Genomic DNA, 26,733 nt, shown 5'->3' with positions numbered 1-26,733 from the left:
CGGCTTTCCAACTCCATGCTGAAGCCTTCATTTTGCGTGAAGCCTTGACAGCAAACTGCAGATAAAGGGGAAGGGTGGAGGGGATGGGAAACGTTGAAATGGCGCCAGCTCGTTTTTAACTATTTTTAGTCAGTACATTTCTCTGTCTCCTGCAGTTTATTCTCTCGCTCCAATTACATGAAAATCCTAATTAAAAAGTTAATGGGGATCTGAAGATGGGAGGACCCGCGTGCGTGCCAGGCTGGCAGGGTGCAGATGGTGGCTGCTGTTGCTGGGAAAAGATATTTGGGGATCACTGCCCAGAAGGGCATGTTTACCGAGTGGTGAAAATGTAACAGCAAAGATCCATCTTTGGCAGCTGCCTGAATGCGGGGCAGGTTGTTTGCCCTTGAATAGTTGTTTCCATTATTTCTAATTTCGTGTATAACCACAGTGCTGTGGAGCCATTCAAATGCACAACAGAACAGCAGCTGACAGTCTAACCGCAGTGCTAGCAACACAAAATACGCTTCCCAAATCCCAAACCTCCGCTGTTTTGCTTACACCAGAGCGGTCAGGCCGGGGAAGCAGCGGAGCCTGCATCTGCGCTGGGAGACATGCCGGCCGGTGCGGGACGGGTCTCCCCTGCACAGGGAGCCTTGGCTTCCATCCCTTTCCAGCAGCAGAGTCAATCTCCGGCTCGTTTTCCCTGTGATCCCTACACAGCACAGCTCCTCCGCTCGTCCTCCCGCTCCCGCCAGCGGGAAGAGGTGCAGGCAGGCTGGGATGGTGGCTGCTGCACCAGCCAGAGCCCGGCTTCTGCCACCAGGCATGGGAGAGACCAGGAGCCTCAGCCACCGCTTCCAAACACCTCCCATCTCTCTGGGGAAAGGGAGCGGGGATGGATGGAAATCTCCAGCAGACCCAGCTGGCAAACATCTCCCGACTGAGTAATCCTCTCCCACAGCAAAATGTGCATGGGGCGTTAGCCTGGGTGGACGTTAGGTGATGCCTCCGTGCCGTAAGGCGTGAGAACACTTTGCCTTTCCAAGGACAGCAGTGACAGGGTGTGGAGGAAGGGTCACTGGCGGCATTAACCGGATTCCTCCCTGCGTACGGTACCCGGAGCACTCCTTCCCCACTTGGGACGATGGTGGCTTCCGAGAGACAGCGAGCCCATGAGGAAGAGACGCACTGACATTTCATAGATGGGTGTTAAGGATTTACCTACCCTTCAGCTGAAATCTGCTCCCAACCCAGACGGTTACATACGTCTTTTTAAGCGCAGAGGTGTTACTTTCCTGTCCCTTTGCTGGCAGAATCAGAAACTAGGACGTTAGCAAAGAAGTCCAGAGGTCCAGGCTCCAATGAACACAAGAGTAAAAGAACAAAGAATGAACTAAAAAAATGTAGTAAGCAGAGAGAAGGTGGCCCCGACCTTGGCTCCCAAATAACCTTACGCTCAACAAAACATGTATTAAAGCTAAAGCCAAGGGTGGGGGATGAACATTGGACATATTCTGGAGGTGACCTAATGGCATTGCCTTGCTCTGAGGAGCCGCGTGGAAATCAGAAGGGACAGCAGGAACTCAGAAGGCGTAGCTAGAGCATGGGCCTCAGGACAGCTCTTTGGTGGACAACTCCTCCTGGAGCTGCTCACCACCACCCTCCCTTGCTTCTCTTAGGAAGCGGGGACAGCCAGCACAGTTCAGGTGGGTACCATGCTACAGTCATGCATGTTCCACAACAGCTTCTGCCAGGTGACACGTTGACTGGTGACATCTGAATTCAGCGCAGGAGGCCTTCCAGTCTGCGGTTCTGCAGCTCTGGCAGGGTGTAACTCAAGGAGAGGCTATCTAGTGCTGCTTCCACCCAGCTGCCATGACCTATTAAGTACCACCGCTTTGACTAACAGTCTTTTGCAGGGGTTACGTTCAACCTTCTGCTTCTTTGTGAAGAACATGTTCTTCCTACTTGAGGGTGCCTGAATTTCTCTAGTGTTTCCAGGAGTTCACCAGCCAGTTCCATAGGTGGAAGAACTTAGCAAAAGAAAGCGCTACGTGTGAGGGTGAGAGAGGTAGGATCGTGATGCTGATGCGAGAAGGAGATGACGGGATAAGTAATAGGGGGTTAGTTAATGCAGCAGATTTGCTGACAGTGTATAACCAGCTGTAGTATTTACAAGGCAGAATGGAAGCAATCGCTGCAGCGGTCTAGTCGCTAGGAGCATGTGCATAAATAAAATTAGAGAACAATCTAAAATAATAAAGAACGCTACAGACCTTGACTATGAATTTTATTGACAGTGGCATAACACAGTTAACAAAATGACAGAACAGGAGTACATAATGCATTTATTAGCCTTCGTAACTGAGGACAGACTTAGCAGTCCTCCTACATCAAGCGTAGTCCCTTTACAGACAGATAAAACAGGACCGCTGTGGATGAAACAGCAACAGGAAGCTGAATCAGACGTCAGGAAATAATGGCTTTCAGTTACACACAATTACATGACAATCCAAACTTTTTCATATGAAGACAAACAAACAAGACCGAAATTAACTTACAAGTTATTAATGGAAGCTGAGAAACCCATTTTAAATTGTCAGTGCCCTTTTAAGTACATGGAAAATAACACAATCACTTTATGCATGTGCATGTTCAGCTCACAGCAACGCAAGCTATATTATTAAGCCTCTAAGAAGAGGACAAAAATACCCTTACTGGCTAAGCTGCATTGTCATAAATGCTCATCTTCAATAATGTAGGATCATCTTCAGCTGAAAAATACTTTACTCCATTCATGCTGGCAGACAGACAGTTGATATTGCAGCAGATTTCCAGAGACAATTGCTCATTTGTCCAGGGCATCCATTTATTTTACAGGTGAGTAAAAGAGCGTTCATTTTTTCACTAGCATTAATAAGAACGGGAAAGGCCAACTAAAACTGGGCTGGTAAATGCTTGTGATAATGTGCAAGCTGGGTGCAAAAAGAGAACAAGAACTTCCCTATGCCAACAAAACCACTTTTCTCGGAAGCTCTTACAATAGAGCAGACAGGACGATACTTATTTCCATGTGAACAGTGGAAGGGAGTCGAGAAGAAAATTAAATTCCTGAACAATACTGTAGGCACACACAATAACAATTATTCCCTTCAACAGTAGCTGTGCAGACTGCTGGGGTATTTTCAGCCCGTGCCTTAGAACTCAGTGCGGGAATGCCAGTAAGCAGCCATCTCACTGACGGTTTTACTGTGCACCAAAGTAACCCAGCCCTGCGACCAGACAGCATATATCAAAAGCTAATATAGCTCAATAATTTTTTTCGAGACTGTTTTGCAGAGATGCAGCTACAAGTATGATACATCCTCGGTGTACCTGCTATGGCACTCATTCTGTCCCTGTTCGGATTTTCTAAGCGGAAGCCTACTACCTGTATTCACTCTTTTATTATACAGTTTGCTTAGAGGGGTGCGTCTGCATCTTTCTGATTTTATCCTGTAGGCGTTGGAAACTGGAAGTAGAAATCAGCCATAACGTTTTCAAATGCAGGTACGTTAAACAGGCTCAAGAGTTTAAAATTAGTATTGTAAGCAAGCTTCTTATTCTAAGTTTCTTATTTACGCCAGTAATAACACTTCAAATTGCTCTAACTAAACTTATTAAAAAATACTTCCTTGCCATTATTTATTCTGCGGACTTGGACAATGCAAATGAAATCGTTTCACTTTCACTTTGAGGAATTTTCCAGTTCTCACTTTTGCAGTGTTTGGGCCGTGAAGACCTCATGGCAATGCCAGCTCCACCTTCTCCACAGGGAAGTGGCTGCACGAATGCAGATCTGTTTGCTGTGAATTCTTGCCTGCTCTCAGCTTCGCTCTTCCGTGCCACTACTGTTCTTAATTCTCTCGCATTATTCCCTGCCAGTCCTCTGACTGGTTTGTTTTTTCTAAATTAAGTTCTGGGATATTTTTACTGAAGTCAAGTACAATAGACAGAGCGTGGCTCATGTAGTCTTCCCTCTTCATTTGATGTATTTGAAGTTAGAGTATCTCTGTGTACTTTTTGGATTAAGCTTTGTGTTCACATAAATCAATTTCTAGCTAGGTTTGCAAGTGCTAGCTACTCTGCAGTTCCCTCTGTCAACCTAATAAAGTCAGTGGAAGGATAAAAGAAAGGCCTATCCTGCTCTATGGCGGTTAGACATTAACACTTCTTTTCCATCAGTCTTGGTAGTTACTGAGGCCCCAAAGTTCCGAACAGAGCAGAGCATGCCAGCGGAGCCTAGGAGCCGAAAGAGCGGCACCACAGAGGGGAAAATACGCATGGAGCCGTGCGTTACGTTCCTGTCCCTGCCTCGTCCTGCATTGCTCGGGGAAACGACTGTCCTTTTCTGTGGGATGTTTCACGAGATAGCGCTTGGAGTTAGGTGTCGATTCTCGGGATAAGAACTGCAGCGATACACTAAATCCAAAAGCGATCACCTGGCCAGAGGTAACGGCGCCCTACGAGAGGTCACCCCGTCCCCACGCGCTGCCGTGGCAGCCCTTGCCGGGGCGACGGGGCTGTGCCGCTGCAGGGCGGTGGCGGCTGGATGCACAAATCCCCTGAACTTGGGATTAGCTCCTGCAGAGCACGCTCCGGCCCCTCTGCTCCCGGCGGGGCAGGCCTCACGCCCCTCGCGTACGGGTTAGCGCAGGCCCCGCGGTGGAGAGTCCCCTGCGGCCGGGCCGGTGCCTGTCACTGCGCGGTGCCACCCGTCCGGGGAGGGGGCTCGGGCCGGGAGACTGCCCCGCGGGGCTGGCGGGGCGGCCGCCGGCCTTGCGGGCGGGCTCGGCCTTCCTCGGGGTCGGCCTCAATGTCAGGGCGACGGCGCTTCGCCTCCCCCACCCCGTTGCCAGGGCGGTTGCTGCGGCGCCATGTCGGGGGAAGCGCGGCGACCCGGAAGCGCTGCCCGGGGCGGGGTTTCCCTTCCTGTGCGGCGGGGCCGGACCCGGCCGGGTTAGGAGGCAGGAAATGGCGGCGGTGCTGCAGCAGCAGCTGCCGGGCCCTCCCGCTCCGCAGTGCCGGGCCCAGGCCGCCTAGAGCCGCCGCGCCAGCGCCGGGCCCGGGCCGCAGCCACGCCGGGCCGGACTCCGAGCACTTTACATACATGAGGTAGCGGGCGGGGCCGGGCGGCGGGAAGGGCGGGCGCCGCCGAGGCGAGGCGCCAGCGGGGGCCCGGCCGCCGCGGGCGGGGGAGGGGCCGGGCGGCGGGGGAGCCCCTCCGCGCCCCGGGACGGCCCCGCCGCGGCGGGGGGAGCCGCGGCCCGGGCTGGCGGCGCCGCCGGCGGAGGGGGACGGGGGCGCGGGCTGCGGCGCGGCAGCGGGCGGGCGCCCCGCGGGAGCGGCGCCCGCCCGGGCGGGAGCCGGCGGGACGGCGGGAGGGGCTCTCGCCCCCCGAGGGGCCGCGGCGTTGGCCCAGAAGCGATGTTTTCCCCGCGGAGCTGAGCTTTGACCTCCTGCGCTCGGCGTTGTTTGCTCCCGGGGAGCTGGCAGCGCTTCGCAGCGCCGGCCTGTGCAGGCGGCTGGGGCAGGGAGGGCTCTCTCGCCGCTGGGTTTTGAACGCATCCTCGAGCTAAAGTGATGCAGCAGAATTGTTTGCCTTAGAGTGCTTGAAACGCTTAAGCAGAGGTTGTCTAGTAGCGAAGGGTAGCTGGTGTTGGTTATGCTCCGCTTGCCTCGCTGTCCCTGGGTAAACATATCATTTGATTACTTGGCAATCTGTGGTCTCCCCGTTTCCTCCTGAGATACCAACATATGGAGCTCAGTGCGTATCTTAACCCCGCTCCGGTTTTATTTTTTGCTTTGTGCTGCATTACTGTTGACATGGAAACCAACACCACTTTCTGTTCCAGAGAATTGGAAGCTAAAGCTACCAAAGAAGTCGAAAGAAAACTAAGCAGGTAAGATATGCATTTAAATTCACTCCTGCCGTTCAGAACAGGAGTTGGCCTTGGGCTAGAAATCATTGTGGGCTTTATCTGGAGCTTTAATCTCATGTTAATTGTAAGGATAAAAAACCCCTGCATTCGAAAACGTCCTCTATTGCGTAGAGAAATCTCTGCAATTTCCGATGATTCTATAGACTAAACACCTTTTTAGCATGGTTTCTTTTGCATGATAACAATATCAGTCACATTCTACAATAGAATTTCTTTAATAGGGTAGGTTTTTAAGAGAAAAATAACTTACTTTTCTCTCCTAAGTCGTAGTACCTAACGATAACTAAAAAATGAATGAAGGCTTGGTTTATTTTTTTCCTATACAGTTCAGGCAAATATTGTTGGGAGGCAAGAAATAGTTGGTTTTGGCAAAAAACTTGCTTTGAACTCAAATAAACTGTATGCTGCCATATAAGTATTAGGGTTTTGCCTCTTTGTCCATGAAGAGTTAAAGGCAGTGAATTTCCTGTTAGCATGTGGTTTTTATTTGAGAACTTTGTAGAAATGGGCAGTTCCTTTTTTACATCACTTAGCTCAAGACTTAAGAGTTGCGTTGAATTAAGAATTCTGTCCCAGTACTATACATCACTTTTGTATTTAAGAAGTCATTTCTTCTTCATCCTTTATTTTTAGTGCAGTGACTTTCTTGCAGATACCTGCCTCTTTCTGTTGTTTGCATTCTTTTTTTCCGACCTTTATCCTACTTTCTGTGTTCTTTTTCAATGAGACCTTAAAGGGACTTTTGCTAGCAGACTTTTAAGGGGACTTCTACTAGGGCCATCTGAAATATGCTGAAACCCTGAATATTAGGTTCTGTTACCTTGCTTCTTTTCTTATTTACTGTGCCTAATCAGTCTCCAGCTTCCAGATCGGTTCATGATTACACTGTGAAAACTGCTTGACTTTCCCCTGCTGTCAATGTGTGTCTTCCTTTTTTTGGTAATATGCTTAAGCATGAATAATTTTTCCGATTTTGTTGCTGAAATATATGGAATCTTTAAGATGCACTTAGCATATTGCTTTTAAATACAATGTCAAGGTCATTGTTAAATAGACTTTACTTGAAGAGAATGATTTCAAATTGCAACTCTTTAATCTGTCCACAAAAGGTACCAAAATGCTGTGTTAAAAAAAAAAAAAAAAAATTAAATCATTGGCGTTCTGTGGAAAGCACTCAGTGCGTACGTGATGCCAGAAGCGATTTCAGAACTGTGTTGTTTAGATGGACAGAGTGCTAAGTTCAAAACAATATTCTGGTGCAAGGCTTAGTAAGTCAGTAGATCTTCCCATTTTTATGACCCTAAGAGAGATCCCTTGTCACGCTGGCAGGCAGAGCAGGTAGTGACGAGAAGTGAAAGTAAACTATAGAGCTGCCTAAACAGTGCTTCCTGGGGGCTGGGGACAGAACAGGGTTCACTGAGTAAATTCTGATACGGAATGGGTCTCCGTGTTTTCTGACAAAGATGTATATGTTTTATTCATTTAAAAGATTCAGAACTGGTTTTAAGTTAACATTAATATACCAGTTGTTTTCAGAAACCCGCATTTGAACTGGTTTATGTTTAGTGAGGGAGTTTTCATCCTGTGAGCACATACCCTGATAAAACTGTGGCATGCCTACTCTGGATAGGCCTGATTAATTGTTTTACTGTTGTAGAACTCAACAGATAGCCCTCATTCTTTCTCTAATATCATTATTTACGATCTTATTAAATTTGCAGTGACCTAGTCAAATTGTAAAAGAGCAAATATATTTTCCTGGGAACGGTAAATAATCCTATGCTACAGTTTTTCTTAATCTAAAATGGCATAGTGTCTATATAGACTGTAAACTCCATGGGGCATTGGCATTGCTTTATGTATGTTCTGAAGTCACCTTTGGAGTTTATGCTTATAAATTAATGGGTAGCAAATATTCTTTTTTATCTTACTAGGAATATTGGCCTAGACTGTGGGTTTGCGATAGGATAAGTATTATAGCTTTTACTACAGCTTGCTTATCCCGTTGGAGTGATTACTGTTTTAAACTCAGGATTAGCAATTTGGCTTGTTTGTCCTTTTGGAAAAGAGTTTTCATTTGGTCTGTGTTCTCTTTAAAATGCATACATGCCTAGTCCTATGCAAATATTCCTGGTCTCAAAAATAAGCATAGTGCATGATTTGCAACAGTAATTCAAATAAATCTATTGCACGCTGTATTGTTGCCTAATGTTGCAAGTTAAATGGCACCTGTTCAGTCTGCCGCTGAGCGAGAACTGTCCGTTATTAGCTGGAGAAATGTAAGAGTTAAATTTGGTTAAAATCGGGAGCAGTAAAAATCACCATTTAGTTCTTCTGATTTAAGAAATAACTTTTTAATTCTGTTTGGTAAACAGGGCTTTCCTGCCTCATTTATGTGGAACTGAGAGAAGGTAAATATCTGAAATATGTTTGCAATTTTTTTTTTCCAAACACAGGAGTTTGACTCTTACTTCACAAGCATGCAAATTATGGGGAAGATTCACGCACTGCTTTCATTCACCTGTGTTTCTGCTTCGGAGATTCCATCTGCATTGTTTGCAGACCCTCCATGTTCTGGGAGAGCAAACTTTTTACCTAAAATCATGTATACCCCTAGATTTCATCCATGTATTCTGCTAAGTTACTACTGTACAATTTTTTTTATTTATTTTTTTTTACTCTTACATGTTAGCATAACCACCATATTTCCATGAGGTTTTCCTTATTTGCTGTAGAAAAAAAATGAGATGGCTCAATGATAGGGGCATAGAGAAACAGTGAGTAATGTAGTCTTTTCTGTTGATATTTAAGCACTTGATTTTCCGTTGGGTTTTTGGGGGGTGTGGGTTTTTTCCTGATAAACTTCTTAATGGGAAGACTTCTGCTGTCAAATGGGAAGAGTTTATTGCAGAGAGACAGCATTCTGTTCATACTTTTCAAGACCTTTAGAGATGCTTAGGCAAAATTATGCATTCCTTTCTCCTCTACACACACTTTTTCAGGTCATGTGTAATTGTCAGATTGTCCCCATAAGGTAGCTGGCATTTACCTTTTCTTTTTCTAGTCTTACAGCAAACCCATTGCGCAGTATACTTCTTGACTCTGCGTTAATAAAACTGAAGCAGTCTAGAGTAGGGGTGGTCTTATGGTTAAGGTGCTGGACTTTGCAGTTGTTTGGGTTTGTGCATCTGTTACAAATATCCTATGTGACCAGAGTGATTATGGAGAAGCAGTTTAATCTATCTTCTTCGGTTCCCCATTTGTTAAATGAAGATAGGGATTGTTTATTGCTGCTACTGAAGTCTTGTGTATTTAGATGATAAACTTCTTGGCAGAGAGATTTGTCTTTTGTATGCTTGGGTAGCAGTGAACATCTCAGATGAAACTTCAGGGTGAAACGGTAACACAAACGTTATTCTGGAACTATGGCGTCTTTATAGTGCTTGTCGTTTGGATCATAGTTCTGTTGAACCAGCTTCTGTATTAGGAAAATGGGAAAGATGAGTGTATTCCAAGTAATTGGTAGTGGTAGACACGGTAGTTAGAATTCTATCACTTCACTTTTAGGGTGATAATTTAAAGACTGAGGTATTTAAAAGCAAAAAAGAAAGTAGCTGACACACATCTCCTAGTTAATTATTCATTGAAGTAATTGTTTCAGTTTTTAGCTTGGCAGCACCTCTTCTATACGTTAATAGCTGGAAAGAATTAACACAAACACACGACATCTGTAAATAAGTGGTTTTGTTTTGTTATCGGTGCCTGAGGCGTTCTTTGCTCCTGTGTAATGTGCTGAGTGGTTTTAGTTGCCAGAGTATTTCCATTTAAGGCACCGGTGGGTTTTGTTGGGTTTTTTTGTTAACTTCAAAGTACTGGTTTCTCTGCCATAAACTTGAAGAGTGCTCCTTTTGGTGTAGTACGCTATTTTCTGGGAAGCATTGATAAAGGAATTGGAGGATCCATTTTTAATCAAAATATACATTTTATAATTGATTCTTGTATAATGATGGTTTAGTAGAAAAGCTGGCTGTTGTTTATTTTATAGAACCTGAGAAGTAACTTTTATTGGCAGTTGTATGTAGTTGCATAATTTCAAAAAATTTAAAGATTAGGGAACTTGTAGGTCAGAATACAGAAAAATTATCAAAACTTAAGTCTCGGCAGTATGTTTGAAAGTCTGTGTAGAATATCAGAGATAGGTTGAATACGTAGTGCGTGCATGCATACGTTTACTGCCTTTGCAGAATTGTAAAAGATCTTTCAATTCCAGATACTTAAATGTAGTTATCTGGCGGTGTTCCACCTGTAGCATTGCAAGTTAATTTATAACTAGAAGAAAAGCAAATGGTGGAAAGGATTTATTTATTTATTTCCCCCCAAATTTATTTTCTATATTTGTCACTGGAAATTTTAGAGTGGTTTCAAAAGCCACTGTGTATAATCATTTCTAATTCTTACTTTTATGTTTACTCCATGAAGTAAATGGGTAAAAGGTGTAAAAATCTATAAATAGTTAATGCAGAAGCTGATGGTTGGGGATTCAGGAGCAGGCGTGCTATCAGTGTCTCCTGCATCCTGCTGTCAATAAATAGGCAGAATGATGCATGTCCTTTTGAGAAACGGACTGGTAAATATCTTTTCGCCTTCAGTTAGTAACAAGGGGCCGCTAAGAGGTTGGCTAGTTGTTCAACTGGTCTCCTTTGTCCAGCAGCAAAGTGCTTCCCCTGCGTGACCCCGTGCCCGCTGCTGGCTGAGACCAGCGCAGTGCTTGGTCACTTGATGTGGTTGGCACGCAGGGCCATCGCAGTGACACCAAAGACCCCAGCGCAGGCTGCGGGGTTTGAAGTGCTCCAAAGGACCCCTAACATGCCGTACCTTTGGGAGAATCCCTTTGCAGCCTCAAGGCTTCTAAAAGCATTTGTGGGTGATGGTAGCAATGTCTTTAAAAATGTGCTAGCACCATCTTGTGGGGCGGTGTGACTTCAGTGTGGTTTGAAGGTGGTTGTGAAGGTGTCTGCTTGGCTCACTAACACTGTACGTGAGCATCTGTAAGAGCGCTGGCATCTTTAGCAGCACTTGTGGAGAGCCATTTCTAACTGTTAGTGCTAGCTTGAAGAGTCCGGAAACCCAGCGAATGCAGTTTGTTGCATAGGTAGTTCAGTTTTGATGAATGTTAGGTAACTGGCATTAACAGTGAACGGCAACCTGTTTTATTTTGGTGTTCAAATTTTTGCTGTGCACAAGTAATACACGTTTTCACTCTGAGGTAAATATTGACTTCAAATCATAATAATGCAGTGCTGTGTCTTAGATCTTAATTTGTGTCAGAATTCTTCTCGTAACCATAATTTCCTCAGTGAGGTGACTAGAATTGTAATTTTATTGTGGCATAACATGTTTCCCTTTTGTATATTATAACAGCAAAGAGAGCATGTTGCTCGAACAGTAATTACTGCATCCGCAGTATGTCTTCCAGGGAAAATATGGGTGTACTTGATTCTCCTTGTCTGTAATGTAAGAATAGAGGTTAAATATGTCTGTTTCAGCCCAGATATTTGTACAATGCCAAGCTGGAGCTTTTGAAAATAAAGATTTATAGAACTTTTTTCAAGAATTAAAGTAATAAATAAAATATTATTTGATGTAAATATTACCTGAAATGTTTACATTTTGAGCATTACAGCTTTTTTTCAGTTCACAAGCCAAATAACAAATCGAGCCATACAAAAACAAAATTAGCACTGTCAAAACTTAGGACAAAGAAGTAGTAATGAATGCTGACTGTAGAAGTAAGAACGTAGCTGCTCTTTATTTAACGGCATGTCATTGTGATAGTAATGAAGTGAAAGACTTCGTATCAAAAATCACCCAGAATCGCAAGGCACTTGCCGTCTTGCCAAAGTGATACCTGTCCTAGAAGATTAAAAAGTATCTTTTTTTTTCTTTTTTTTTTAATGGCTTGAATAAACCGTTTTGGTAGTTTGGTGGGGTTTTTTTCCCCTTATACAAACAAGAATTGTGCTGAGTGAGGTACACAAAACTGGAGAAAAAATTATTTTGATATAAATAACAGTATTTATCTGACAGTCTGTTTAAAATTATGCAGATAATAGCAGCTTCTACTTGTATGTTCTCAGAGCCATCAAATGTGCAAGTCTCTCCTGAGATCCAGATCCATTTTCATTTGGTCTCACTTGAAAATAAAGCACCTTTCAAGTTAAGCTATTTAAACTGAAGGCCTTTGCTCCAGTCTCAAATGTGAATTTCGTATGGTGTGGGTATTTTATTTTCAGTTGATCTAAATTGAAAAGTAAGGTTTGCATTTCTGCTCAGACCATTTAACCTTGAGCAAGCTAATCCAATTATATAGGAGGAAAAGGAAATTCCCTGTACATGTGTTTTAGTGAAAGTTGGATGGCTGATAGGGGATATAATAGAAGTCTGTTTATATATTCACGTTATGAATCAGAATTCTCAGTCCTTGCTTTGCGTTTGGCCAGCTGATGGACCAAGTGTGCTGCTACAAGCACTTTTGCCATGTGAGGTCAATGGAGTATATCTACCCAGATGTAGGGAAAAGCCCAGCGAAAGAACTTGTTAATTTTCTGGCTTTGTCTTGTCACTACGAGACTGGGTTCCTACAGTGTTTCCTGTTAGGTGCTGTAAGGTAACATGGAGCTGCTGATAGTTTGTACACAAAGGATAATATAAAGTGTTGAGTGCTTAGCAGGAATAGGTAGCTATTAAAGTCTAAGATGATAAATGGGAAATACTACGTAACACTTCTGTTTCTCAAGGAGTAGCATTAAAAATGTAGCTTGTTTGATATATGTTTTAATGGGTGTTGGAATCTGATGCATAAATACTATCATTTGCTGTCTGCTGAGAGGGTTGTGTATTAATGCGTTAGAAAGAATAAAGGAAACTTGCGCTTTCAGCTGTCAGAGATGGAAATTCAGGAGTTCTGCTTTAGACTGTGATGACTTAATAGGCAAATCTGAATTCGTCTTTCAGGTTTATGTTTATGTAAGAGGGTAGTGGCAATAGGACTACCTTCCTTGAAAGATTCCATTTTCAGTGAAGAACAGGGGCAGTAAGGGCTTTACTGTTCTTGTTATTTAATTGTACAATGGGTTAGTTTTGCTTTCCAATCACTGAGATTTAACATTATAGTGGTAATCTAACACTCTTTTAAAAACATGTTATGTGCTATAGGTAGGTAATTTTTTTTCAGGGGTCGCCTAGGGTCCTGATACTATTCATAGGTGGGGTTTTTAATGTGTTCTAAGCTGGCTTTGTAATCTAAAATCTGTTTTTCTTAAGTACGTGAAAAGAGAATGGTCACAGTGTCATAATTTAGGAGTTTTATTGTTCCTGTGTGGAAACAAAAAAATGATGCTGTGGGTAGAATATTCCGGAGATATTGGTATGTTAGTTGTTAGCATCTGTATTCTAAAACCAAATTGTAATCTTGTTGATTTAGTTGTAGCAAGATTGATGAGTTACTTTTTTTTTTCTGTGAAAATACTATTTTGCATTCTGCTTGCTCTTTAAAGTGCTATAGCTTTCTTCTAAAAGCTGAATGGTTTTTCAGTTAATGTAGTTTCTGCATGTGACACGCTGAAATTTGTTACACAAAACAAGGTGCTAGTGGCTTTCTTAACTCTTAGAATTCTCAGGTTATTAGAAATCCTGTAAATAACCTTTTGTTCCAGTAGACAGTCCTAGGTAACATACCATCCTGCAGTGGTGATACACTTACTGCATCAGAGGTGTTTAACCTGTGCCCGTAGACCTTGTTCGGCTTGCCAGAACCATTAATTCAGGTGGCAGTCGAGAGGGAGCTGGACTGTCTCCCCGGGGCTCCACAGCCTAGCAGGGGCAAGTTTCAGACTGGATGACTGCATCTGACAGCAACAGCCTGTTCCTTGGGTGTCATCTCTTGCTAAGGTCTTGCAGCTCATCCCATCTCACATGAAGCCGTGCACACCCAGAGCTGGGTAGGCCTGGGGACGCAGGACCCCAGGAAGGACAAGCGACCAGAATAGGCTGCTGCTTCAGAACAGTTACTCTGGATCACAGCTTGCTCCCTCCTCGGATCGAAGTAGCCTTTGGGAAAGAGGATCTCCCGGGAAGGTGACGGGAATTCCTGTTGCACAGCCTGCTTGTGTTGGTGCTTTTTCCTGGGGTCATCCTGGGACAAGGTGGGCAGAGAACTGCTCGTAGGACATGTGTGTTGAACTTGCGCTTCTGGGAGGTGTTGGCCCAGCAGCGCTTGTGCAGGGTGGCTGTGCGTTATGCACGCGGGCAGTGAGGTTGTGAGAGGAGAAAGTCTGTGGACACAACTCTTCCTGGCCGTGGGAGGAAGATATGGTACTTGGCTTTTTCCGTTAGATTAGATGTGTCTTATTCTTGATGGTACTTCAGGAAATACTAGCTTCCTGAATAGCGAATCACTGACTCCTCTTTGTACGGAAATCAACTGTAAATGAATTGTGTATTCTATAAAAAATGAACTGTGATCTATAGAAGCTGATTTTTCTAGGCTGATTTCAGACCTACATGCTTCTTGTATTATTTACTGATTAAAAATTGGACTAACCCAAATTAACTCAAACTGAGCATCAGCGTTACCAACTCCGGTTTGGTTATGAACACTCAGGGTGCCAGACAGCGATGGACAAAACTGACTTGCGTATCATCTTTATAGTGCACAGATGGCACTGCGGGTTAATCGTTACCTCAAATTTGCAAAGTATCCAAGGGATTGCTTTAAATGAAACTGGCCAAGTGTAATTGTTTTCTGTAGTTATGTGACTAACCTCTTAGTAGTTCATGAAATAATTCTTGATACCTAATTGCAAATGCAAGATTGCTTTATGCAGTAAGACGGTCCTCAATGAATCTTGCAGCCAGATGATAAAACTCTGATAAAATGCAAAATAGCCATGTTGCGTTTGATAGTTTGTGATTTGTCTTGCAGTGCAACTGAAATAGAGGGGTGTCAGAAATAACGTTCTTAGATTTTTAATTTTTTTTTTGGCATATCTTAACACATCAGAAGCAACTTTTAAAAAAGAAATAACTAATGCTTGCTCTCTGTTATTAGAAAATCTTAAGACACAATTTGGTCCGTGGAAACTTTTTAGAGCAGTGGTCTGTCTGTAGTATGTTACTGTATATGTCGGGTGGAAAGAACACTGGTATTGTGTGGCTGCTCATTGTCAAAGCATGCTGCAGCTCTACCTCTGGGAAATACCTGCGGTGTCAGACTGCTTTTGTTAACGCATGCAGCATGAGTTGATGGGTACTTGTACCAGTCACCCTAAAAGTGGTAGAGGAGAAAAGGGATGCTGGATATACAATAAATTAGTGTTACTCCAACAGAAGGGAGCACTGGGAATAGAAATGAGTAGAGGATGAAAACGGATTTGCAGCAAGAACAAAGATCTCGGCAAGTAGGGATGAAAACTGATTTCTGTTTGTATTGGTTGCTGTACAGATACATGTAGCCATGCTCCAAAGGTTTTCTGTTTACAGAGAGAAATCAGAAAAGAAATTTGTAATTAAGTAAAGAAAGACTCATTAATTTTGTGAATATAAAGCTTCCCTCCATCCGGACAAATTGATTTTTACCATCTAGATAAAGTATAGCTGTTGTCTGGCAGTATTGATAGTAATAAAAATAGATTTGAGAAAAATGCTTGAGTTACTCAAAATGCGGTCATACAATTTTTTTTGTCTTGTGTGCTAACATTAATAGCTCAGAAGTTTCTGTGCCCTATAAATATTTAAAGTATTGCAGGCTTTTTTCTTCCATGTGAATGTCACGTGAAAGTACTACCATATCTCTTTTTGTTTGAAATAATATTAACAATAACCAAGTGTCCGCAAGCTTTGAAATTTAAATTTAAGTATTGTTATTGCGGCATTGTCCCTGTTGGGAGGAGAACCACTTTCAGCATCTTGCTGCAGAATCTCACAACGGGACAGAAGACCAGTTTTAATGTTTAAAGGTAGAACTCAAATGGGTAGCAATAATGTGGTATCGCCTCTTCCAGAAGAATGGCAGTATTATGCAGAATGCAAAATAGAATGCGCTGCTGGCTACCGTAAAGAGAAGACCTGATGAGCTGCTGTTTAGTATTACTTCATTGGCATCACCTACAGTGGGAGGCAGGTGCCCTTAAGAGTGCTGTTTTGTCTAATTAAAAAGTGAGGAAGTTTATATGAATTTGCCACAGTGGAACTGGGCAACTGGGAACTGGAAGTCACATGTGGATTTAAAAAAAAAAATTTAAAAACCCCAGAACTGATGCCTGCACTCATTTTGAAAGGGACTTAAGCTGTGTTAAAAGTAGAATTAACTGATTATTTATCTACCTAAATAACTAATGAAAGTCTTAATACTTGTGGAGTATCTTGTGTTTTACTGTATTCAATTGGCATTGCTTCTGACATTATATATATAATTATCTTATTTGAAACTGGAGGTTTGTAGTTGTAGGTAGTTTGGGGTTAAAAAGGAGACCAGTGTTTCTAGGCAGAAGTAAACTGCTTATTGACTGCCCCTTATTGACATTGTTAGTACATTTTCCCCCCAAAGTTTCGTATAACAAGGTTGTCTCTTGTTTGATAATGTGAGTATGTGTAACAATGTGTCATTGAATGAGGGTAACTTTTTAAAAGGAGATTTTAATACGTTCAAAGTAATTGTGTAATAAAATCTCTTCTCCTGTTCCGCCTTGCTTAGCGTGTGAAAAGCATGGCAAAGATAAAAACAGCGCTTTTTATGTTCAAAGCTGAATGTTGGAGGTAGACATCAGACAAGACCACTTGTCACAAACAGGGGTGTAAATTCCCTTCCACTGGTTGTTTCTCGGCTTTTTCTTTTGCAGCAGTAAATAATCTATGTGACTCATCAGTTTTACTGTCCAGAGCTCTCCACAGCAGCTTTGAATCGGAGCACCTCTTGTTACCTTAGCTGCAGCTGATCGGATAGAAAGTGTGTACAGATTTGGGAGAACACCAGTTACATGTGAAACGTTAATTTAAAAGAGAGGACTTATGCTAATCTCTGGAGGTTATTGAAACAGTAAATTTGGTGTCGTCTTCCTTTACGTAGTCAGTGTGTGTGGAGTTTGATACTTTGAATGGGATGTGGGAACATAGAAATTGGGACTTGTCTGAAGGACGTGGTTTGCCCAGCGAGAGGGTAGATGTGCGGTGGAGCTAGTGTCAAGAATCAGGACATCAGAGGGATGTGTGGTGTAACCTACATATATGCTTCAGAAAGAGATCTGGAAAAACACTTTCAACCTATTTTTTTTAAATCTTGTCCACCTGACTGTATGGTCGGGGCTTGTGGGCCAAAAGCTTCCAAGCTTTTGAACTTAGAAACATTCCTGACCCTGAAAGGGCAAAGAGTCGTCTTGCAAGTAGGCTTTCTAGTACACAAAAATGCTTTATTCTCCGAATCTCAAACTTTGAAGTAACTGAATATTAGTAGGCTCCCTCTCCCTCTGTCTTACAGTGTTCCAACAAAAGCAAACTGCTGCCACTGTTTTATTTTTATATTCAGCTTTATTGTTGCTTTCCAAACTTCAGAATCCTTCTTTCTGTGAGCAATTGTTTTTATTCTCATGGATGAAACAACTAACTGATCTTCAGTTGCACATTCCATGTTGTCACGAGCTTTTTGCACGATTAGCCCAAATGCTTCTTTGTCTGCCTGTTACCAGTCTTTTCTGTCAGTTGTGTTTATGTGGAGTTCGTTCTCATTCTCGTCTCTCCAAGCATGGCCTTAAAGAAAAGTTTGTTTTTGTTATGATTAAATTTTTATCAGATATTAGTTCCTACTGACCCTGATAGCTTGTAAGTGTGCTTGCATGTCTTTAGCTCGTTCTGCTTTTTATACTCTCCATGTTCTGCCATTTGTCTTGCCTTTGCTGAAGTCTGTTTTTAGAAGAGAATGTAGTGTAATCTGGAGAGTGGTGTTGCTGCTAAGCCTTCTGTTTTGGCATGTAAAACTTTGTATTAAGTGAATTTAATATAACGGGTTTTGTTTTCACGTTTGTCAAGTTCTGTCACTCCTTTAATGTGCTCTAAAATTGCTCTGCTATTGAAAACTCTGGTCTGACCATGCTCTTCAGTTCATGTTCCTGCTAGTTCACGTGTCCTTTGTCATACAGATACATAGCCAGTTGAATTAGCTCACTGCTCAGGAAAATGTATATATATTGTTCGTTTCTTGGCAGAGGTAGTGTTTAAGATCAGCTACAAATTCCTGCATGGCTGGCTAGGCACTGGTGTGGGTGCAGAAGGGTGTGCGAGGCTGGGCAGGAACCATTGCTTGGTTTATGCTGAGTGTAGTCAAACTCCGTGCTGGGTCAGAGCAAATGCAATGTGTGAGAGCTCGGTCATACAAATTCACAACAGCAGGTAGAGATTAAATAATATCTGAATTTGTGCTGGCTTTTGTATCAAATTAATGTCTAAGCCCTCATTGTAAATTTTGGAAAAAAGAAAATCTTCCATGTAACTTGACACTGCATCTGCTCTTAAAGTTTTGTCACTTGTGATTTGCAGTGAAAGTACATAGTCCCTATAGGAATATTATCCAATTAGAAGTAAAATTCCCCAGTTCCTTTTGGGTCACTGTGAAATAATTGTTCTAAAATGAATCTAAGTGTGTACAGATTGTATTTTGGGAGAGTTAATTACAAACTGTGTGGTTCAGGGATTTAGTGCAAGAAGAGGAAGAACAGTTGATGGAAGAAAGGAAAAAGAGAAAAGAAGACAAGAAGAAGAAGGAAGCTGCTCAAAAAAAGGTATGTTGAACATTAAAAAATAAAAACCCATGCTTGTGGGTTACTTATGTTTCATCACTAGTAAATACCGTTTTAGCTGTTGTTATTCAGAAGTGTTTTCTTTTTGATTTAATGTTTTAAGCTGTAAATGTACTGTCAGTTTCTTAGTGTAACTGACATATTGAACATCTTAATTGGCTTTGGGTACAGTTCCTTCAGAGATTAAATATTCTTCCGAGATGACCGTTCTTTTTCCTGATTGTCAGTTGAAGTGGTTTCAAGTTTGAAAACTTCCTCAGTGTTAGTGCATTTATTAGTAGAATAAAATTACCCTTTTTTTTTTTTAAGATAGTGGCTTCCAGCTGTATCCTTACTTTAATGTACCTTCTTGCCCTTCAGTATGGAAAGATACATGTCATAACACAATTTGCATGGGGAAGGTGGATAAAAATGAAAATATTGGCAGCAAAGGTGTTTTGGGATGGAAACTTCACAGAAATGCTCGTAAACATTTCAGAATTCCTGTTTCCTGTCAAGATATTAATCATGGCCATTGATTCTAAATATTGACCCTAAGCTTGAGAGGAGCTTGTAAATCTGTTTTTAAGAACACGTCCATTTCAGGCTTGTATTTGCTAACTGGTGGTAGCAAAGTTAACCTGCTTAACAGTTTTTCTTTGATTCCATTGACTAATGCTAGCTATTTACTATATAGTCAAAAAATCAGTAGTCAGCTCTCCCTGTTTGTGGGCCTAAATAAAGGTGTTTTGTTGTGCACCTGTACAAAATTAGGTATGTCTAATCTTGCGACAAATCTAAATGAAATAGTACTGGAGGGATACTCCTAGAAGAGGTATTTGCTCATATTTCAGAATGAGATGTTCTTTTCAGTAGCTGACAGCAAAGCTGCAGGATAATTTTTGGACTTCAACTGTAAATTTATAACTCATTTTCCTCTTGGAATTCTTTTTTAATCGGAAGTTGTAATGGGAAGGGAGCTGGTTTCCTTGTAGAATTTGAATCTTTTAAATAAGTGGTTCTTCGTAGCTGACTTTCTCCTCCAAAATTTAGTAATTTTGTGAGTTTGAAAGGCATGTTTGAGAGTGAAATTTGTAGAAGAAATAAAAGCAAAGTATTTTTGTGAAAGTGAAGAGACTAGACCTTGGCCTAAAATGGAGAGTTTTGCTTACACTTTCTCCTATGGAGCACCTGCTAGACTGTTCTTCAGAAGCCACCGGTCTTTACTGATGTGCTGTGTTCTCAGAGTAACAAAATGTTGAGTGCGTGGACTTCGTGTGTCAGGAATTTAAGCAGCTTCTATGGACAAAGTAGTAGGATGCCCCAAGGATGCTCACGTGCATTCCTGGAGAAGCTTAAACTTGATCTAGATTAAAGAGAATAGACCTCTGAAAAACAATGGTAACAACCAACTGCCAGTTAACTTAGCTGTTAAAAAAAAAAAAAAAAATCCTAGTACAGATGTGGCTTGATTCTAGATTAAAATGAAAACTTGTTAATGTAGGTCACAAGGAAGGCAGAGTCCCTTTTCTGTTCTGTTAATATTCGTGAGTAGTTTCTGATTGACTAAAATTGCTCTTTTTGTTTTGTAAGCTCACTTTTTCTGTTTGATCTCTTAAGAACGTACTGTTTTGTATTATCAACCATAGGCTCTCTAGCAAAACCTTTAAAGCGTTTAGCCGTGCACCAAGTACTGATATATTTTGGAAGTCCCCAGCTGAAGTATGTTCAAATTTATTTATTTATTTATTTTTAGAGAATAGCACTTTAGTATAAAAAGCAGTCTTAAAATAATTAGTCTATAAATAGCATAGCCTTATCCTATGACCCTTTCTCTTCGCTGATCTCTTTGGGTGCTGTGGATAGTCAGAAACAGCAAAAAATTTTTGAAAAATTCTAAGTTGTCTCACTTTCCTGTTCATGGGTCAAGTGCCAAGCTAACGAATGGATTTTTAATGCAAGTCACAACTGGGGAGGGGAGATTACAAGCTCTCCAGAGTAAGCTCTAAAAACGTGCATAGGCATGGCAAGAACTGAAGAGGCATCACGTAATCATACTCTGGAAGGAAAAGCTAATGCTTAGGTTTTATGAATACTGTAGTTTTTTAATAATTGGAACTAAAAGGAGTAGTAGGAGAACAGCAGCAATCAGAGGTGTGACACTTAACATACCTTCTCCAAGTTGAGTAGTGCTTGCGTCCTGATGCTGAGCAGCTTTCGTGGGACATCAGCTGTTGTGTTCCATGTACCTTTTTACAATCGTATAAAAATGCTTTTTGAACACTTGGTTCCAAGCCAGCTGCTGTGCATACAGTACCCTGGAGTTTGAAGTGCATACAAAACTTCCCAAGTCTTCAAAATAATTTCTTTAACCAGATTTGTTGAACAAAGAGCATAACAAAAAGTTGTGGCATTATGTAGTGGCCCCAAGTACAGCCATTGCCTTCTGGAAGGCGAGGAGGAGGGGCAGTGGTGTTGGAGGAGTCGGGGTACTACGGGTAAGATAGGCAAAATGAAAATGAACGTGGTGTGCAGGAGCTGATGCACTACTGTTAGTAGAGTGGATTTTCTTCAGAAGAGATTTTACAGTCTTTAGCTATTTTTAGCAATCTCTAAGAGCATAAATAAAAAAAAAAGAAAAGCTTATGCTCAAGGTTTCTTGGGAGCGAGAGGCTACATTTTGAGCTATTGGACAGTGTAATGAATTTTTGTATGTATCCTTGCCTTTGTCAGCTTAAGAAGTTGAAAAAGAGTGTTTTTCTGTTAATGTACTCTTGATTTTAAGAGAAGTGAGGATAAGGCACTGAAGAGTCATTACTAAAGTTTCAGTAGTCAGCCCTAACAGTGCTAATGTCTGAATCTAACCAAGCCTTACATCAAATCAGGGAATCAATAAACTTTTCTTGCATTCAGATGCGCTCTCTTTTTTCTCTCTCCTCAAGGTTTTAATTACAGACAATCATGGCTTAAGTATTATCGCAAATTTATTGCATACTATGCAATATCATAATTAAAATGGGTTGTATATGGCTACCAAAGTGACCATATCAAATAAAATCTCATTTTGCTTTGGCAATACTGCATTTTAAAAGCGCTAATTAAGAAAACGAGTTTCAGAGAAGAACAACTATGATTTGTGCTTTTGAGACGTCCTTTATGAAGCCAGTTTCACCATGTTTTATAGTTAAAACCTCACGATTAAGGTGCACTTCCATACAAGAAATGTTTCTCCCCCCATTTTTATCCTATGATAAAGTTTTATTCAAATTGGCCATATCACAGGTGCAACCAGTTGAATCTTGGAAATGAAAGACTTAAAGCTTTTGCATTTACTTTCTCACTTCCTTTAAATTTCTGGGTCCCTCCCTCTTCCCCTGCTGTATTCTGCAATAAAAGTGGTGGAGGTTCCTTGCTTCCAGGCACAGTTTTTAACTCACTTCAAACATCTTAATTTGCAAGTTTAATTCAGTCTGTTTCATGTAGTTATCTTTCAAATTAATTTTGTCTTCTATAGCATTTAAACAGCTTTCTAGGCATAAGGAATAATAGGCATGGGTTGGTTAGAGAGACACTTCTGAAGTAGATAATTAAATAACTTTAAAACATTTTAAAAGAGGAAAGTCAAAAGCTAATGTTGCTTTATGAAGTGGCATGTGCACATGTGGTTTTTCTCTTATCTGCACGAATCACTGACACTTCTTTTTTCTTGTTCTAGGCCATTGAACAAAAAATCAAAGGTAAGTTACTTTAGAGTTATTTCTATTCTGTATATTATGTCTGCATTTTTAAATATGTTGAATCAAATGGGTTGCCTGAAAGCTCTTCTCAAACTAAAAGATGGAATCCTAGAAACTTCAGTTGCACTTTTTCAAACAGTGACCACAAAAGACTAGAAGAGTAATGGCTAAGGGTTTATTCCAGGGATTGGAGTCTTCTGCTCTTCCTGTTTTCCATTCTTAATTACTTATACAGCACTAGGCAGATATATAATACCTTGAGTTCTTTTCCTTATTTGCCTTTTTCCTTCCCCTTTTTTGCTTTGTTTGAGAAGTGCACAAACACTCGGAACACTTCAAGTATGACCATGTATATGTAGATCCATGTAATGGATCTGTTTGAAGCTTAATTTTGAAATATTCTAAGTGCAACTGGGGTTAGGAACGCTTGATAGACAAGTAGTTGATACGTCTAGTTTTAACTAAGTATTGCACGTGGAGAGTTCATCCTGACAAAATGATCAAGATGAGAGTATCCGAAAGCTGTAATTCCGATGTTCAGCGGCAGGCTGGGAACGCTGCAGTTATTCTGAATGTTTGTGGGTTTTATACAGATCTCCATTCCAACTGGCTTCTATAAAGGTGGAAAAAAAGATTCTTTTCACTTTCTTTTTAATTCTAGCTCATAACCTGTTAGTTGGGAAGTGGATAATAATTGCATAAGTGATCATGTGGAGCGCTTGCTGAATCCCTGTTTTCTGGGAACATTGGGTTTAATTTAATACTGACTTGAGCAGTGGTAGAAACAGGAGCTCAGAAGCCCTGCTTAGCGGAGATGCAATTACTGTTGGAAAAATCAAAAAGTGTTTGAAGTGCTGTTCTGGCATGAAGGTAGTAAAATGGTAAAGGACATACTGCGCTTGAGAAGAGGCAAAGAAACAAATGAACGTGCCCATTACTGAGGTGTGCGTTTGAAGAAGCATCCTAGTTCGCATGCGGTTGAAATGGAGGAGGCAGGTTCTCCACATAAAAAATGCACCAATTCTCCTGCCGAGGACTGCAGTACCAATTACCAGGTATCAGGAGACGCGTTTATGTCTAGTTTATTTAAGTGCAATGTATACTTCAGTGTGAGTGTTTAAAAGAAAAAAAAAAACCAAATGATTGAGTAGGACCAATAGGTTTTCCGTGTGTGATGATGCTCTGCGGAGGGAATAAGGGCAGCCTGGGTTCTGTGTCTTGGGGCGTTCTGCGTGCCGCTCTGAGGAAGCTGATGTTCTGGTTGTGGAGTATTGATCGCTTGAGGCTGAGGGAGCTGCCAGAGCACGGTGGCTGCAGGAGCGTTAGTGTACCGTCCTACAGCCGGTGTCAGTAAGGGAAGCTTGCGTTCCCTACATGGAACCATCCTGTGGCTTTCATTGAACTGGCTATAGGTCCTGGCCCTTCCAGCCTGACTCTGGTCTCTGAAATCAGTTGGGAATTCTATGCTTGTCTTTAGGTGCAAGATTGGATACTTAATAAAAGTGCTGGAAGAGTGTTATAATTAATAAATACTCTTCACTTGTTTTTTAACGCACCCTTTTTCAAGCAGTGCATGGCATTGCATTTGAAGTACAGGCTAAGCATTTGTTTTCTTCTGTATGTTCCTGCCATAAGGCTTCTAAGGTAATATACCAGATTTAGAGAATTGTGGAAGTGTTTGGCTTTATTCTGAAGTAATAAAAAATATCTGAAAAGATACTGTAGAAGGAAAATGATAAAATACCTTGCTGTAAATAATAACGTCCATTTTTGAATCAACATATGACCTATGTACTTATGCTGCACTGGCATCCATGTGTCACATCGGGGATGAGGCTGCAAAAGCAAGTGGCTAAAAATAGCGTGAAGACAGGAGCGCAGTAATTCTGCTCAGTAGGCTACCTGATGGTAATCTTCAAATTGAAAGAAAATGCCTTTCTTTGGAAGGATGGAGTAAACTTTTTTTTTCTCCTTGAAGGCCTAATGTTTACTGATGGAAGTATTAAGTTCCAATTTTAATGTTACATTATCATTAAAAGGGTATTTCAGGAAGTTTAGCAGGAATTTAGAGTTGTCAGAGAAATGCAAGCTGGCATTCCTGAAGAAGTACAGACATTATGAGATTCAGATACGCAACTTTTTGCAACGGTTTCTATAGGAACAAAATTCATTGCTTATGTTGCACATAGATCTTTCATTGTTTCAACAGTTTTGCCTACTTGTATTCAGGATGCAAATTAATGTTTCATTAGTTTCCAAGTTTCCATCGCGTTAATGTCTTAAATAATTAATTCTGTGCATGAGCTGAAGATAAAATACAAGAGTATAGGATCTCTAAATAATTCAGAATTATGTTCTTTCTTTCAGAAAAGTAGCTGGTTAAGTGGTGGGGGCGGGTAGGGAGGTTATTTCTTGTTTTTAAGCGTCGTTTGGATGGCTCCAGAATGTTGTTTTAGCTAAGGTAGAAATTGTTGTACCAGCTGAAGTATTGTAAATTATAAGACTACCATCTGAGGAAGTTAATAGTGCTGGGTTTGGTTTTTTTTTCCTGTTCAGGGTTGGGAATGGAAGTAATGAAGATGATGGTAATATAAATGTTTCTGGTACAAGTAGCATTTTAATACTGTAGGATTGTCGTTAAAAATGCATGTATGTCATTCCTGTGGATTTCAAATATTCTAACCTGTCTAGTTTTATACATCTGGTTTTATTAAAAGAGGGAAGAGGCAGTTCATAGGAGGTAGGGATGAATGTATTATTTAGTTGCTAAGTGGAAGGTTTCTCTATTTGTGCAGCAGCTAGCATAACAAATTCGTACATCGACAAGTGGCCGCCAAGTACTCTTGTACCAGCTATTTTAGGAAAAAATAAGGATCACTTGAAAGTCCTTATTTGTTGAGAATACTGTAGAAATGTCAGTTGTTGTGGTATTCCTTCTAGCTTGGCAAAATATGTATTTTTGCTGTGTTTAATGTCAGTACTATGAAAGACAGACAAATCAATCCATTTACCCTGAATTTCCCCTAAACCAGGACTCTGCAAGCTGCACTGTGGCCACGAGTAGCTAATGATAAGCCAAGTACTAAAGTAAATGCTGTTTCAGAAGAACGTTTGAGTTTTGTTGTATATGCTCGCTTCAGTAATCACAGTGTACTTCTGCAGAATGAGATTTCATTATGAGATGAAGTATCTTTTTCCACACACTTTAATGTATGTACATAATACCCTAGTGAAGTAATTTATAAAATTTGAACAGTAATGTTTATGTTGATGCCAGTGTTGTGGTTAGTTGTTCTGAATGCTTTTGTGCTTTGCGAAACAGTACAAGCGAGAGCTGAAAACATCTGCCAATCTTCAGTTCTCAATTCCCCTGCTTTGTAGAAGGCAGAGGCATAAAGTACTACTTTTCTTGCAGAACAGAATAAACTTTGAATCAACCACTGAAACGGAAAGTGCTTTTAAAAATAGCTGGGTGTGGAATTGAAATCTTTGACTCATATTTCCCACCTTGGAAACTTCGTATTCATTTTCTTCTCTGTGAAGCAAAATTGCCCGACTACACTAACTCTTCTGTTTTTTGTGGGGTTTTTTTTTCACTTGCCTAACTATGCTTTTCCTGATTGGAAAAACTGTTATGTTAGCTTTTAAATCTTGAAAGCGAATAGCAAAAATGAACAGAGTAAGAAATGCTTGCTGTTAAAATTACCCGTAGGAATGGCATACAACTTACCTTTGTGCGGATCTTCAGGGGTTAATGAATTGGCAAACAGTTAGATATTTTCCAGATCAGCTAGCTGAGCTTACAGCTGCGGCCATTTTTCCACAACGAAAATTCTAGCACTACATCTTACGTGTGTCAGCTTGAAAGCCAGACTTCCTCTGTTTGCCCTTCAGCATTCCAGCACTGACAACTCTTTGGGGCATGACACGCAGGGAGAGAGCATTACAATACATTTTTAAGAGGTCAGCTTCAGCAGCAGCAAGAAGAAACATTTAAATGACAGCTTGGTGCTGTTCTTTGTGTGGTTTAGTAGACGATTTGATCTTTGTACGCTGATTTTGTGCGAGTGAGAAACTTTTCCATCTGCATTGAAGTTATTCAAACAGCTGCCATTTTTTTTATCGGAGGGGGAGTTTAAGTCACTGGGCCCCTACTCCAGGAGGAGTTGGCAGGCAGCACTCCTGGAGCAGTAAAATGACACC

General features: G+C 41.3%; 1 protein-coding gene across 12 annotated transcripts in view; it reads left to right on the top strand.

The window, feature by feature from the left end:
• Positions 1-4,958: 4,958 nt before the first annotated feature.
• TNRC6A (trinucleotide repeat containing adaptor 6A) overlaps positions 4,959-26,733 on the top strand; it is a 53,674-nt gene continuing 31,899 nt past the window's right edge. For 4 of the 12 annotated variants that reach the window (XM_072878640.1, XM_072878639.1, XM_072878643.1 and 1 more), the window contains exons 1-5: positions 4,959-5,139; positions 5,880-5,927; positions 8,342-8,377; positions 18,706-18,796; positions 22,509-22,530. In XM_072878640.1, coding sequence (XP_072734741.1) covers positions 5,135-5,139; positions 5,880-5,927; positions 8,342-8,377; positions 18,706-18,796; positions 22,509-22,530 — 202 coding nt within the window. In that variant the 5' untranslated portion in view covers positions 4,959-5,134. Of the gene's footprint in view, positions 5,140-5,835; positions 5,928-8,341; positions 8,378-18,705; positions 18,797-22,508; positions 22,532-26,733 lie in introns of those variants that run through there. The other 8 variants (XM_072878633.1, XM_072878632.1, XM_072878630.1 and 5 more) reach the window with 4 other exon arrangements.

The sequence above is a fragment of the Ciconia boyciana genome, chromosome 13, assembly GCF_034638445.1.
Source record: "Ciconia boyciana chromosome 13, ASM3463844v1, whole genome shotgun sequence".
NCBI classification, from domain to species: domain Eukaryota; kingdom Metazoa; phylum Chordata; class Aves; order Ciconiiformes; family Ciconiidae; genus Ciconia; species Ciconia boyciana.
Note: the sequence above shows the minus strand (reverse complement) of the source record. Positions and strands in the feature narration are given on the sequence as shown.